Source organism: Hemibagrus wyckioides, linkage group LG15 (assembly GCF_019097595.1).
Source record: "Hemibagrus wyckioides isolate EC202008001 linkage group LG15, SWU_Hwy_1.0, whole genome shotgun sequence".
Lineage (NCBI taxonomy): Eukaryota > Metazoa > Chordata > Actinopteri > Siluriformes > Bagridae > Hemibagrus > Hemibagrus wyckioides.
In genome coordinates, this window is record NC_080724.1 from 11760939 (window position 1) to 11777097 (window position 16159).

Consider the following 16159-nt stretch of genomic DNA (forward strand, 5'->3'; position numbering starts at 1 on the left):
AAGAGGAAAAGTAAAAAATCCTTTAATCTTGTCAGGAAAGACTTTATTCTGTTTGTTTGGATTTGGCTTTACCCGTGCCCTTCCCTCGAGCCATTGAAAGAGCGAGTCCTGTTTTTAAGGGTGAATCTTTGGATTAGTGTTGAGACAGCTAAGCCTTTGGTCAGCTCTTTCGGAGGTTCTGTCTTCTTTAGAGCTTTTCTGCTTTCCTCCTTGAAAGCCAGGTTGAAGCCAGCGCAGTGTTTATCCATGTCATTATTTCTGCTTGCCTTCTTTGCAGAGGTGTGTGGCTAAATATTTGTGGACCAGCGCTTCATTTACTGGCACGTCAAGAACGGTGTAGTTTCTAAAAGCCTACAAATTAAAAGTGCAAACATGTTAATGGGAGGGTGCGCTCCTCTTATAGGAACTGGGTATGGATCTCACTTTGGTCTTAAGTTTTGGATAAGGCTTTTCTTGTTTTAGAAGCACACACACAATAACCACATAAAATAGTGTTTATTTATTTATTTATTTATTTCATTGTTTTTGGTACAATACCCAGAGGAAATTCCTTCTGAGTGGTGATTGGGGTGATGGCAGACAAAACCGTATGGATTTGCTACAAATTCCTTGTGAAACTGAGTAGACAGGCTGTCACTGATCCCCAATTCAATACTGAGTTCAATACTGAGTTTACATCAAGTCCATCTGGGTTTCCTCTACATCCATCAGTTTCCTTCCACCTCCTAAAAACATCCCCACCATTGGATTATCCACAGTAGTTTCTCTGAGATGTGAGTAAATGTGTAAAAGTATGTTTGAATGGTGTCCTGAACAGATCAGCGTGACTGCGTTATTCAGCAATCTGTTGGGTTTGGTCCGTGTTTAGAAAGCTCAGCTGAAAGCTTCAGGGCATCTGGTTGAGACTAAAGGTGGACATCCAGACTGGGATGCTGTGGGACATGAGGTTTCTTTTTTTCTTTTATGCGGTCAAATATAAAGACAAAGAAACCATTCGTTCAACGTGAACTTGAGGCTTTTTTAAATGAACATGGTTCAAGGTTCAAGTTATACTCTGAAATCAATTTGTTCTCCTGGCGCAGTGTGAAGTTCAGCTGGGTGACGGAGTTATCTTCAGTGAATTGGGAATCCTGGCTGCTGTGTAATACCTGCGCTCCCAGTGATTTAATAACTGATGGAATGAAGCGTGATTGGATTTATCAGTGTGAAAGTAAGCCTGTAATAAAGAGGCAGGGAGCCGGTGTACATCACCAACTCCAGTATGCAGAACAGGACCGAGACACAATGCTAATCTCCCTGAATTTATCGTTTAGCTAGTTTTACGCTAATATTAAATATCAGCAACCACTGACCAGAGTGTTGACGTCGGGGCTGCCGTGTTCTGTTATTCTTTAACACAACTGTTATAATTAATTAATACATTTTTAAAATTACTTCTAGCTTTCTTTTAGAATTTAATACCATTTTGACACTATGCCAATTTAACTCAATTTCAATTTAAACTTTACTTGTGAACATGAATAATTTTTTCCCACTAGCATTTTCTTGTCAAATTGTGCACGTTCTGATCAGAGATCAGTTTCCCTTCGATCGACACTGATTACTGAACACCTACGATAAAACCTCACACTAATCCAGAAATATCAGACATGCTGATGAAATAATCTGCATTATAGTGTGTGTGTGTGTGTGTGAGAGAGAGAGAGAGAGAGAGAGAGAGAGAGAGAGCATAAAAGACAGACAGAAAGACGAAGTTTCATTTTTCAGCTCTGAGGCAGTCTTTTAAAGTTGATTACATTTTCGTTCCTCTCCAGAGAGTTTTCGCAAAAAGAAAAACTTTTAAGTGCAAATAACCTGAGCACTAGCCAGAATCCCTTTCCTTTTCAAAATATTAGCTTTGGCCGCCAGCCGCCTCCATCACATAGCACAGGCCTCTGTAGGAGCCGAGTGATGAGGGGACGTGATCCGCCGAGCCGACGGCTCATTTAGAAGTGTGTGAGCAAGAGAGAGAGAGAGAGAGAGAGTCCGATGTCCAGGCTGGAGTTTAACAGCTGCTCGTTAAGTCATTGATCTTTGAACTGCTCTCCTCTGTGTTTTGTGTTCGTGACTCTTCTAACACGGGTCATTTTTCATCGATTACTTTCATCTGCTTATGAGGAAATGAATGATCCTTGTTCTCCAGATGGTTCTTGCTTCATAAAATTTATTCTCTTTGTCTCACGTTACACTTCTCGGTTATTCTTTGATACGCCGATTTCTAGCATAATTGAGAAAGAGGGGTTATTTCAACAGATCAAATTGTTTGAGATTAAACCGTTATTAAATGATCGAGGAGGCAGTTCGAGGGCCGCAGACTTGGACTGAGGTGTGGACGATAAATCAAATTATTGTCAGAAGCCTGGGGGTCTTTTGTGACCTCATTTTGATCAGATGAGGTTACTGACCTGTGTGTGTGTGTGTGTTTGGATTAATGAAATAAAAATGAACTATATACAGTTTATTTTGGAAGAGAAACTCATTGTCCAGCTGCTTAAACGAGACCGGTTAAATCTTTCTAGTGGTTTCTAATGGACTCTGTCATGTTTCTATTGCTCTGTAATGGTACTTAATGGAACATTGTCTACTTTTATACCGCATATTGCCCTGAATTCTCAACTCTGATTGGTCAGTAGATGTCGATTAATTGTCTATCCAAGCAGCGCTGATTGTAGATGAACCTACACTGAGAAGTTTTTATATGGTGAGGTCTTCCGTAAAGAGAAATGTGTTTATGTAATGTTTACAGAAGGAATCTCCAGTGTGTGCACTTTGTAACAGTCAGTGGTGAAGGTGTTACATTATACAACACGTGAAGTTGTTGTTTATCTTAAGGCTGCTCCCTTGTGCATGAGGGGTCACCACAACAGACCAACTGGTCCACACAACAACTTGGCACAGGTTTTACACCAGATGCCCTTCCTGACACAACCCTCCCATTTTATCCGGGCTTGGAACCAGCACTGCATCCAGTGGTTGGGAATCAAACCCAGGCCTTGCACATGGTAGGCAAGAAACCTACCACTGAGCCATTATACAACATGTGAAGATCCATTGATTGATTTATTTATTTATTTTTTGTATTATTTTTTCTCTTACTTAGTAAATGGGAGTAATAGTGTGTTTCAAGGATGATTGTCAGCTTTAATGTAGCTATAAAGGAGTTAATAAAACAGCCTTGTTGTTAATCTAAAACTGTATTTGGTTTTGATTGCATTTCAGACGTCCTGCTTTTATTGTGTTTATACCTGAGAATGATCATGTGTGCAATCCGGTGCTCCTTTAGCGATAAAATACGCTTCACAAACTCCAGTTTTAACACGGAACACAATCCAACTAGTGAAATATTCGGCTGCATGTACAATGAAAATATGGCTGTTTATTAGAAACAGAGAGGGTTTTTTTTATTTTTGAAGTTTCCACCTCCACATGATTTAAACAGCTTCCTGGTTTTGACTTGACTTTGAGTTGAGGTCTGGGTTAAAGTTACCAATTATTTGAAATCTGGCTAATCTAATTACTAAAAGAATATAAATGTTTTTTAAAAAAAAAGAATAACCTTGTTAATTATGTAAACAACAACAAAAAAACAACATGGATGTATCACGGACCTCGGGTTTGGGAGGCGATGGGAGGCGATGTTCTAGACCACGCAAGAGTTCTCTAGCCGTTTCGTAATCCGATCCCAATCCCATCTTCCATCCAGATCCCGACGCTCCAGACAGAAGCCAGAGAGCAATAAAGGGATTGGGTGATGGCCCGCTTTAATATTTTCCTTACTGTTTTTCTCAGATTCATGTTTAAAGTATTGGAAGGATTTCCTGTCTCTTGTGACTCGTATATTCAGTTTAAATGGGGATGCGGAGTCAGCCTGATGTTGCTGAAATCCCAATAAAAGCATCTGTCTTCACGCTCTGGCCTCGCTGTGACCAACCTGGAGCAAGTGGCTTCTCCTCAGGAGCATTTTAACATCTGTCGGGGACGGAGCATAGTGCCAGGAGCTTACGGGAATGTCTTCAACTTCCTGACTGCTTTAAACTGGCGCTTGAGTCCTGGTGAGGCGTGCAGTAACACCAGCCGTGCCAGAGCCACTCCTCTGAAGCTAATCTGACCTTTTACGAGTGCCATTAACTCAACAGGAGTTCTTTTAATGTCAGTTTTACTGAGTATTCGCTCGACTATACGCCTCTGTCATGAGATTTACGGCAGCTGAAAGTAGCGTTTACAGGCATGAATTTACATATTCATGTAGAAAAAGGGTTTCATGTAAAAATCCAAGGAGGACGTGAGTTATTATTATTATTATTATTATTATTATTATTATTATTTTTCTTCTTCTCAAGAAAACAGTAAAATGCTTCTTTATAGAGATCGACTCTTTTTGTACTTTTCCTTTTGTTACATGATCATCGTTAAGCTAGGAATGTGCATGTAGTGATCCATTAACACTTACAGTTCAGTCCGTACACAATATCCCTGGTGAAAGAGGCATAATAAAGGTACGAACATTGCCACAAAAATTTTCTGACAGAATTTTGGTCGTTATTTATTTTAGTAAATTCTTACTTCAGGTACAAAAACAATAAAAAAAAAAACCCTTTTTTTTTCTATTAATTTGATTCAGCAGTTAACTCCACGTGGAAGAAAATGCCCAGAAACGACATATTATCTGGTGAAATACAGGAATTATTTAAGACATAAAACAGTTTTAGAAAGCAGTTCATTTTCTCAGGATCAGGCAGGAGAAAAGAAAATAATGATCATAACCTGAAGATATGTTTGTGAACATATGTTTGAGATTTGACTGCACTTTTATTTTGAATGAAGATGAAAATTATGAGCTTACAGTTTTCTGTCTCTCTCTCTCTCTCTCTCTCTCTCTCTCTATTTGTCTGAATCCTTGCTGGTTTTCTCTCACTCTCTGTCTGTCCATCATTTCCTTTCTCTGTCGTTCTCACTCTGTCTGTCTCTCTCTCTCTCTCTCTCTAGATGTAGACGAGTGTTCAGAGGGGAATGGTGGCTGTCAGCAGGTGTGTGTGAACATGATGGGAAGTTACGAGTGTCGCTGTAAAGAAGGCTTCTTTCTGTCTGACAACCAGCACACCTGTATCCAGCGGCCCAAAGGTGAGTGACCCTGCCCCTGACACCGTCCCTTTCTCAAAAACCACACCCTCCCACCATTAATCACATGCTCTGTGTCTGCTTACTTCGAATGCTGCGCTTTCTCACGACTTCATGCCCCCACCATGCATCAGCTGTTTAGTGGCTTCTGTGATAAACTGCGTGTTTGTCTGTTTTTTAATCATGGCAGAGAAAACGGCCAACTTTCACCTCCAGAGATCTGTCTGGCCCGCTGAGCTGCCCGTGTTTGCCTTTCATAAGCACCGTGTTATTCGAGCCTATCGAATAGCTGCGTTTCAGATGCTGAAAGAAGCAAGACCTTTATCGTGTTTACTTTACTTTAGCTCTCTTTTTTTCTCTCCTGTACTGTTGGACCGGGTTTGATAAATCCCCGTGCTAATCTCCCATATTTCATCTTAATGTTGGTTTTATTGCTCCCAAATTAAAACCTCTTGGACGGTGAGGTCAGAATGGCAGTAAATCCACCAACACCACATTGTTGCACTGAAGTTCCCTTGCTCCCTCATTCCCTGGTGGAGGAAGACGTAGCGGAGATCACGGTCGTCTGCTCAGCATTATTTCTCTCCCATAACCAGTCTGAGCCGAAGAGAACATCAGGACGACGTATCTGTTGCTTTTTTCACTAATAGTTCAGTTTAATATGATTACTATTCAAATAGAAGCACCCCTGGAGCAGAGAGGGTTAAGAGTCTTGTTCAATTGCTCAACAGTGGAGCTTGGAGGTGCTGGGGCTTGAACCCCAATTTTTTTTTTTATATTAACTAATCCTGTAAGCCCCACCCCCTTCCCCTAAGTCTCATCGACTCGAATTTTCTTTCTTGTTTATAATAAAGCGAAATAAATTGTTTCAGTTTTTGAGTTTGACTTACGAGTTAGACAAATTGTAAATATATATTTAATAGTCAAAAACAGCACTTTCTTTGCACAAAATGATGTTATAAAAAATATATGAAATATATGAATGAAACACATGATCATACAAATCATTTGATTATTGAATTGATAATTAGAATATGATTAAAAACATCACTTGCTCATCAGTGCCGGACAGCGTAGCTATGTTCAAACAGGGTTTTCTAGTTAAAAAAAAAAGCACCCTGCTGTATATACATGCACAAGTGCTCAGATTGTATGAAGTGATTTGTGAAAGATCATCGAAGCCGACGTGTGTAAGTTGAAGCGGGCCTCTGTGAGAGCTCTGCTGTGCCGACAGTGGCAGTGTGAGTTGATACGCTGTCATAATTTCCTCCTCCGTCACGTTCTCTCATAACCAGCTGAGCCCTTGAACTCTGTCCCACCTTCACACACGAGACTGAGGGGCGTTTCCCAAGAACACACCGAACAGAAATCAAGGAAAGTTCACTGGAATCAGAAGCATGCAGTGATTTTATGTCATAATTTGCATTTAAATTCCTGGCATTTTGGCAGGCACCCTTATCCAGAGCGTTTTACATTTTATAAAATTTTATACAACTGAGCAATGGAGGGTTAAGGACTTTCCTTAATGGCCCAGCAGTAGCAGCTTGATGGACCTGGGATTCAACTCACAACCTTCTGATCAATAGTCCAACACCTTAACCACTGATATACCACGTCCCCCTGATTTATTGGCATCAGAGTTGGATAAACCTCATCAGAGACTTTCAGAGCTGTATGTGTGTCAGAAGCTCAGAAAGCGAGAGAACGATTAGAAGGTTGTTTTCATCTTAAACATGCTGATTTTATTTCAGCTGATGATCACTCATTAATAATAATGTAATCATATCACTGATTAACATTCAGACAATCATCAGTAATTATTTAAGCGTGTTTTTGTTACAGTATTGTGTTAATGGACTTATTTTAAGTCATGGATGTATATTAATACGTGAGTAGATGAGTTCTTGATTGTGATTGGTCAAAAGCTCTGGTCGTAATGACACTGTATCCATAGTAACAATTTTACTGCAGTGTCTGATAATAAACTTAACCACATTTTGTCTCATTAACCTCCAGTTTATATCATGAAGCATACAGTTTAGAGCAAGGAGGAAAAAGACAATATTTTCTGTCATTTTGTACCGTGACGTTTTTCCTGGGCTGCTCCTGTTCCATGTTTCCGCTCACTCTCTGGCTTTTATATCAGCTCGTTAAACGTTTTAATGCGTCATTATTTGAGGGGAAGCAGGAGGAATGCTCGTATAATCATCTGCTGGCCCGGGCGCCGTATGTGCTGTGGCACCAGTGTGGCAGAGGCAGTGATAAGCAGGACTGATTACCGGAAATACATATAAAGAAATTGGAGTTTTTTCCATTTGGAATTTTACTGATGAAGTTACTTGAAGAGAGAGAGTGAGGTGATTTACCAGAGAAGGATGAAGAAAGCTAAAAAATAAAGCTCTGACACTGTTGTTTTAACCGTCAAATTAATTTGAGTATTTTAAAGTAAATAAAAACTTAATCAAACAGCCTTATTCCTTATTTGTACTGTGTGCTCTAAAATATATACATGCAACTCTTCCTTTAATAAAATAATTAACACAATATAATTTATTACATTTAATACAGAGGTTTTTTCTCTTATGCCAAATTTTTTTCAGCCAACAATTTTTGTACTAATATTTTTTTTTAAATATTTTTTAATATTAGAAATTTTTCAAAACACTTTTGTAAATGTAGGTCATCAACAAGCAACTTGATGTGTCTGTACACAATGAAATAATGATCCTGCATAATGAGCTTACAAAGTGATGGGATTGGAAAGACTTTTTGTTTTTGACATGAAAGTGTTCTAAGTAAGTATTTGTGGCTTAGGGAGAAAAAAAATGTTTTTGAGCTCTCACACCACACTATTATACCATCAGCTCCACCGGATTGGTCTGAAGGTGTTTTATTTCGAATGCGTTCTAATACGTTTCTATAGTAACAGCTCGTTTGCAGCGCTGTGTAAAAGCGTATGCTTTATTTATTCACTTTTACAGATTACAAAATGTGTGTAACTGTGAAGATTTTTATTTATTTATTTATTTTTATTTATTTAATGTTTATGGAAAGAGTCTCCAGTGTCAGTCATAGGTTACCATAAAAAAAGTGACATTTTTTTTTTTATAAATGTAACTATTTCAAGAGAAATCAAAACACACTGGGAAGTGGTATCATGGGAAAATATCAAAGCGCATCAAAGCAAAAAGCGAGCGAAGTTTTCCATTTCTGGTATCTGGATACTGAAACCTGCTGTTCAGATGTGTCTGCTGTTTTTCCTCCATTCCCAGTACAGAAGTGTAAAACTACTCCATAAATCCCAGTTTATGGCTCTGTGGGCTGATATGTGCTCATTAGGGCTGTCGGAAGGTGTGAGGCCTTAACACTTTACAGGTAGCTTTAATGACTCCTGCAGTCTAACTAACTGATAATAGAGTGGAGAGCAACTGTACTGGGATCTGCAGCAGCGCTTCATTTTGCTCATCACTGTAACCTCGAGCTTGAATTATATGGATGCTGCTGAAGGCAGGAATTAATTGATTTGATGAGTAAAAGGTGTAGAATAACTGATTTAGTCAAAAAAATAAAGTAAAATAAGTGAGGATAAATATACAACAAAGCTTGTATCTGTTGTGGTCTCCAGAACATAACTACAGTGCTGATAAATTCTTGAATCTGTTTGGTCAGAAAATGTTGATTTATTTTTCAGGACAGTAGAGCAGCTGCTAATCACAGGTTTATATTAATACGCTCGGGTCAGGTACGCTACATTTCTGTGGTAACAGCATGTTCTCAGGGATTTGAACATATTTGAAAAATGTATTTAAGAAGAAAAAAACCTGTATTATGGCGAAGGACAGAGGAGTGTGTTTTCAATTTCTCTGTAAAAAGCTACAGGTTTTTTTTGTCTTATTAAGGGAACAGTTCTTTATAGCTGCTATAATGAAAGTGAAATGAGGAGCAATGTCTTTAATGAATAAAAATTTACAGAACAGTTGCTTTGGTGGGAGGAATAAAAAACACTTCGGAAAGTTCTGTTACAGGAAAATAACCCAATTCAGAATGGTAACAGGACGTTACATCGCTTCATCTCACTACCTTGTTGTTGATTATTTTCCTATAATTGCACATTTTATTCCCTACATAAAAAAAAAGACACACTGCACGGCATTATTTTTTAGCACAAAAGCAGACTGTGAGCTATAAAGTTTTTAAATGATAAAAATAAGTGCATTGTGACCAGGTTAAAGACTTGAATCAGATCGAATCAAAGGGATGAATTGAGTCAAATTGAATGAAATGGAACGGAATCATTATTACTGATTTATTTTCTACCGGAATTTTGCTGCTTTATTTTATAATTATGTTTTTCAATTTTCTTTTGTTTTTAGATCCAAAAGCCACTGAACTGACTAGCTTTCATTTTAATTTGTATGTATCGTACCGTATCATAACCACACACAGGACCAGCAGTGAAGTAGCGATTAGTCTGTGTACCCTGAGCCAGTGCTTCTGAAAGAAGATGAATAAGAGTCACTTGTTTTCTTTCTAAATGGTTTGTGTTACATTCCCAGTGTCAGCTATATCTTTAGCCATGGCTCTGCAGAGACAAGGGAGAAAAAAAAAGACAGCTGTATGCTACACTGCTACGGTTCACAGGCGCTAAGCAAAGTGTTCGTTACACACCAGGCTCGTGCCAATCAGCGAGGCTTTTCAGTTTCTTCACTGTTGCAAAAAGGTGTTGCTGAAAAGCAGAGGCTTTGGCGTCAGATCGCCGCTCGCACGTCAGACCTCATGGTGAAGTTGGCAGTCAAAATGGCCGAACGCAGGCCTCTGAAGTTCCAGCAGGTACGATTTTGATACCTGTAATATTCTGTTACCTTTGTGTCTGGGCTTATCTCAGCCACATAAATGAGAAATATGCAGAGTGCATGATCATGGTCCTCACACAGACCCTGTGCTCCAGCGCTGATGGGGTTGACGGTCCTAAATTTAATGAATTTAATGAAAAATTCATTAAACAATTTCCTATAGTTCCCATCATATCCTTAATAGAAAGTGGTTTAGGGCTATGCGTCATGTTCCTCAGGGTTTCCACTATAAAATACTACCAGAACTCAGCAGAGCCTTCTTTCATCAGATTAGATTAGATTAGATTAGATTAGATTAGATTAGATTAGATTAGATTAGATTAGATTAGATTAGATTAGATTGGATTGGATTGGATTAGATTAGATACACAACCAGGAACCATTAGTTAATAAAATACTATACAGTAATACTATTTGCTACGTTCTTCATATTTCCAAATTTTAATAATAAATCCAAAGCGTTTACTGAAGATGAAATGAATTGACTCGAATCAAATCAAATGATCGCATTTGATTGATTCCATTTGATTTGATTCGAGTCAATTCAGTTCATTTTCAGTAAATAACCCTTGGAATTATTTTTTATAATTTAAGAATATGATCTTCATATTATAATTTGATTTTCAAATAGTATGTATTTCTTTTATTTTGGAATTTTGGTGCATCACTGTTTTTCTTTTTTAAAAACCTTTTCTTAGACTTTTTATCTGTCTCATTTGTCAGATCCATGAGCGCCTGGTACACTCGTGTAAACAATCTAATTAGAGCATTTTTTCAGACACTTTCATAATCCCTTCCTTCATCCTTTTTCCTTCCTTGTGTAGCTCTCGTTTCTGATTCTTTTCCTCCGCTCTTTTTTTCCTTCACCAGTTTTCAATCAATTAACAACACTTTTCTTGAAGGCAGAGTCTCAGGAGTCGCTACAATAACTACCGGGAAGTTCAAACTGAAGAATCAGGCATGTTTTTTTTTTTTTTTCATTTTTCGAGGTGACCACAAAGTGCATACTACACCACAGTACAGAGCATAAAAAAGAGGCGTCGTATCAGCACTTTATGACTCTACAGAGAGTCTCAAACCCCAAGCCAGGCCTGATGAATGGCTCTGCGGGAAGAAGGGTGACTGAGGGAGGAGGGGGAGGGGGTCAGAAAGCAATTTGATTTGGTCTTTTCCTTTTTTAAAAAATAAAATGAATACAGCTATGTGGATTTTAGATCCTGTTTTTTAGCTTTTTACTCATTATGAAGGGATCTGAACTGCGTCCTTATTTAGTATCAATTTATGTACAATGATATAATTAATGATATAACTATACAAAAAAAATTTTTGATAGAAAGGATCACTAAGCTTCGAGCTGAGCCGTGACAAGTTCATCAGCACAGGGGGGTCATGCAAGTGGGAGGATTCTCTTCAGTGTGAGAGTGCATTTGTACATCATTGCACAGTTATAGCAGCTACAAATGGTAGTTACTTCACTTCCTCCTGACCTCGATAAGCCCAATTACATAATCCATAACACTAAATAAACATTTCATTAAAGAAAGCTGTATCATATCCATGATGTGCATATTTTTTGTTGTTGTTTTAATGCCAACACAATTTTAAATCCATTTATTGTTAGGCTTCTTAGATTATTACTGGGTAGAGTAGCAGCAATAAGCAATAATGCAGCAAAAAAAAAGAGTTCCATTCCTGTCTGAAGTCTTGAGGCTTTGTAAAGTGCGGTGTGTGCTGCGGTGTTGTGTCAGACTGACTCAGGTATTTGACTAGCCCAGGTGAGTGTTCACTTGGCTGCAGAGTATTGAGTAATCTGTCTGGTTTGGGAAAGAAACTGTTGTGGAGTCTGCTGGCGGTGGCAGAGATGTTCCTGTATCTTCTGCTGGATGGGAAGAAGGTGAAGAGTCCATGAGAGGTATGAGGGGTCACCTGCAATATTGGTGGATGCAGTGGTTCTTATTATTGACAGATTAGATGGAGTGTCTAGCAAAAAGATATATTAGCAATCAGAAAAATTCACAGAAAAGATAATGAACTGATTAATATAATATGCAATTAATATAATAATATGTAATGTAACCCTTTCAGCTGCATTACTGTCAGCACCTTCTGACCAATCAGATTTGAGAATCCAGCAACACTGTGGTGCATGTTTTAGTGCTAAATCTAAACCTGTTGCCCTGTTGTTGTTTTTTTTAATTCTGTTCTTCAGTTCAACAAAACACCAGCCGCTCTACTACTTTAGCCTGAAACTTGCTCTGCATCTCCAAAAATGTATTCCAAATCTCTTGCTTCACGCCTCAATGCCGTGCAATTCAAGCGAGCTCGGCTAGTTTCCCATGCTGCGGACACATGCTATTGACACAGATGCACCATGGGATCTGGAGTCGGCCGGGTGCCACGGTTCTCCTTTTACTGTCCAAACATGGCTGAGCAAGAGCATGCATTGGGGTCAGTCAAAGAAAAGCACGGCTTTTCACCCTCACGCCGCTCTCTGCTGGTGATTTTCTTGCTGCACCACAGCAGAAGTGCCTGACTCGATTTATACGCTGTGCCCGTAAGCTGACATGCTAATGATAGGAAAGAAAGTCCTTTTAGATCTGTAGCCCAGCCATGTGTTAATGCTGTATCAGTGTTGTGTAATGGAATGTAAAATGGTACGGTAAGAGGTACATGTTATAAAGTAAATCCGTTCAGTTCCTCTAGACATTTCAGAGTAAGGTGTGCGTTCATGGGTTTGGTGTAAGTTAATGACTGAATGGATTTGTGAAGGCGTTTCTTTAGTTTTACTCTTAGAATTCATAGAGTGTATTAATCTATTCATAGTCCAACTGATTTAATTGTTGTATTGAGTACACATTACCAAAATCTTTGTGTAGGTATTGCTACTGGGGGTTTGGATTATGAGGTGTGTGGACACAAAAATGGTCCAGTGAGGAAATAAAGGAGACTGGACATCCAAGTCCATGGTACAAAAACATAAAACATGTCTGACCCCTGAGTGACGGTCAGTGACGGTCAGCTAACCCCCCAACCCCCCAAGAGGTTTACAAATTACAACTACAAATTAAGGCAATCATTTCTCCTAGGGTGTTTTTATAGACATGATAAAATGACATTCGCTTTGAATAAACACCTACCTCACACATCTGTTTCAAACATACTTATTTGTTTCTGTAGTGCGCTTGAATGGGACAAAGGAAGGCCCCACGTGTATGGACAAAAACCACGGCTGTGCTCATATCTGCAGGGAAACTCCAAAAGGAGGCATCGCCTGCGAGTGTAGACCGGGCTTCCAACTCACCAAGAACAACCGCGACTGCAAGTGTAAGTAGATCTGTCACTGTCCTCAAAACACTGCTCCCTAGGCAGAGCTAAACACTGACATTGTAGTTGTTGGGTTTTGTACAGTGAAGTTTTCAGTGTATGATTGTGAAATCTAGCAGCAAATATGGGTATTTTATTAAAGAACTGTAAATGTGTATAAAATACACAAAGAGATTTAGTGTTTCACAAAACCGAGTAGTGCCTTCACACCATGCCACCAAACTTCCAAATTATATTCTTAGAAACGTCATTGACTGCTTTCTTTGAGCTTGGTGGCTGAGCTAATTCTGGAAAAAGCAGAGTAAGTGATAATCTGAAAGTGCAAGGTTGGTGAAAGTATTTACCAGCTTTCACAACACCATTTGGGCATTTGGGTGAGATTTGCAACACTGTGCAATTTTGTTTTTTTGGTATTTTGAGACGGACTAGAGGATTGCCAGAAGCTCCAGTGCACCATTGTATTTCTGTTTCATTCCACTTCTGCATTTCTCCTGTTTTTTTTTTGTTTTTGTTGTTGTTGTTGTTGTTTTTTTTTTTTTTTAAAAAGATCCAACTTAGGGTGGGAGAATAGACTTTCTACCCCCCGAGCACGCTTTCCCTGTCCATGAATACATCTGAAATCATGCTAGTCTTATACATGATGTATTGTGGTAATCTCTGGAGATAGAATGCCTCTGAGCTAGATCTTTTTAGTACTTGCTATGTCATAGAGTTCATGCTGTCAGTCCTGTCTGGGTCTGCTAGATGGACTAGCTGGAGAACACTAAAGCAGAAGTGTTATTCTACTCCCTGAAAAAGGGTATGAGATGAAAAGTGGAACAGTAAAAGGCATGTGTAGACAAAGCCGTGTTGTGCTGTGTGTGGAGACAAGACCCTGCTCTCCTTCTGTCATCAGCTGCCTGCTCCAGTCGACACACTTTTCAGTCTCACCTCTGTAGACTGAAAAAATGTTCCATAGAGACTTTTTAATACACTGCATTTTGCCTATTACATGTTGTCCACTAAGGAGCATTTGGTTCCTACATTAACACAGAATTTTAAGCAGATGGTTTGCCCGGAAAAGTACCAGAAATCATCTCATGTAGTGCATATGGAATATATGTAATATGGATTTTATATATATATATATATATATATATATATATATATATATATATATATATATATATATATATATTTTTTTTTTTTTTTTCTCTCCCTTTTCAGGAATTCAGGAAGATTTAATTTCAGGAATATCAGAGAGCCACCGTTGGATGCATGTTTGGATTGATTCCTAAATAAAAAGTCTTTGTAGAAATGCTTTAACCACACAAATAAATGTCACTGGAAGTGCTAGCATAGTGCGCAGTGGTATGGTCCTGCATGACTGGACTTGCCTGCCCATGGCTCATGTCATTTAGAGTAGTTTGTGCTTGCTCAGATTTGATTTCTCATTTCTTTTTACTCTCATCTGTGGCTCTTTCAGTGACCTGTAACTATGGTAATGGCGGCTGTCAGCACATCTGTGAGGAAACAGACCATGGGCCACGCTGTTCTTGCCACATGAAGTTCGCGCTGCACTCTGATGGCAAGACATGTGTAGGTAAGTCATGGCTGTCTTCTCCCTGTGGTTCTACCTAACCAGATAAGACCTGGTTCTGTCTTCTCCCCTCATTCTTTTTTCTTCTTCTACTCTGTTCTACTTTTGCCCATGTACATTACTTAGCCAGTTAGGACCAGGTTCTGTTTCTTCCCCCACTTTTACCTGTACAGGTAAGCTTGAAATCTAGACCTTCTTTGCCCCTGACCTTGCCTGGACAGGGAAGTCCTAAATATATCCCTCCCCTTGTTCATGCCTGGCCAGGTAAGTGACCTGACTTCCAGTTCTTCTTCCTGATTCACCCTTAGGTCTTCTTCCCCTGATTTTACCTGGTCTTAAAGACCCATTTGTGGTCCAAAACCCACATACTCCACAACCTCCTACCCCCACCTCTCAGCATTAACTAACCAGGTCAGATTTAATGCTTCCTCTCCACTTGATAGTAGACTCTACCAGTCCAGTTATGGTATGGTTCTGTCTCCCCATCTCTTTTTTATTTCCCTTGACTTCAATTGGGTTGGCGAGTCTTAGACCTGCCCTTCATCCTGATTGTACCTGAACAAGTCCAAGGTTTAACCTCTATCTAACCCCAGATTAAATCTAATGCTGTGGTAAGTGTGTTGAAAGGCCTTTATTCAGTAAAAATTTTACTAAGGTTTATGTGAAGTGTACAAGTATGCCAATGTGCTCTATAGCTGCTTTTTATTATGATATTAAAAGTAAAATCTGATCCCAAATCAACACTGGCTTATATGCATGACCCTTTGACTGGGTTCAGTCTGTGTCTTAGTGACCTTGGGTACCTGATGAGCGATGGGGTGTTTTGCAAAGCCATTTTAAGTGTTCCACAATGTGCTCATTGTCCTATTGTAACGCTCCATTTCAATCCATACATTCCAGTTACCATTAGTCTAGTCACAAAAAATAATTTACTGGAATCCAGGGAGCCATAAAATAAAGGCTGACTACACAATCATTTACTCACCAGATTTGAGTTAAATGTACATGATAGTATGTCAGACATATGCACAGAAATTCAGCCAGTGCAGGAGCCATGCCTCTGCTTGCTCTAACCTGGTACAGCAGTCACCCAGCATGAGGCTTTTCTACTCAATCTTGCTTGTTTGATTTGCTTCCTCCTGACTTTTCATTGCCTTTCTCCTTTTTTATTCCTGATGCTGGTAATATGCAATAATAGGGCCAAGACAAAATCACTGCTCGGTAATGGATTTATAAAACCCAGGGA

The 16159-nt window shown here is 39.1% G+C and overlaps 1 protein-coding gene across 2 annotated transcripts in view; it reads left to right on the plus strand.

Annotated features, from left to right (window-relative positions):
• scube3 (signal peptide, CUB domain, EGF-like 3) overlaps positions 1–16159 on the plus strand; it is a 79183-nt gene that overhangs the window by 31434 nt on the left and 31590 nt on the right. For both annotated transcript variants that reach the window (XM_058410519.1, XM_058410520.1), the window contains exons 4-6: positions 5026–5160; positions 13188–13334; positions 14800–14916. In XM_058410519.1, the coding sequence (XP_058266502.1) occupies positions 5026–5160; positions 13188–13334; positions 14800–14916 (399 nt within the window). The remainder of the gene's footprint in view (positions 1–5025; positions 5161–13187; positions 13335–14799; positions 14917–16159) is intronic.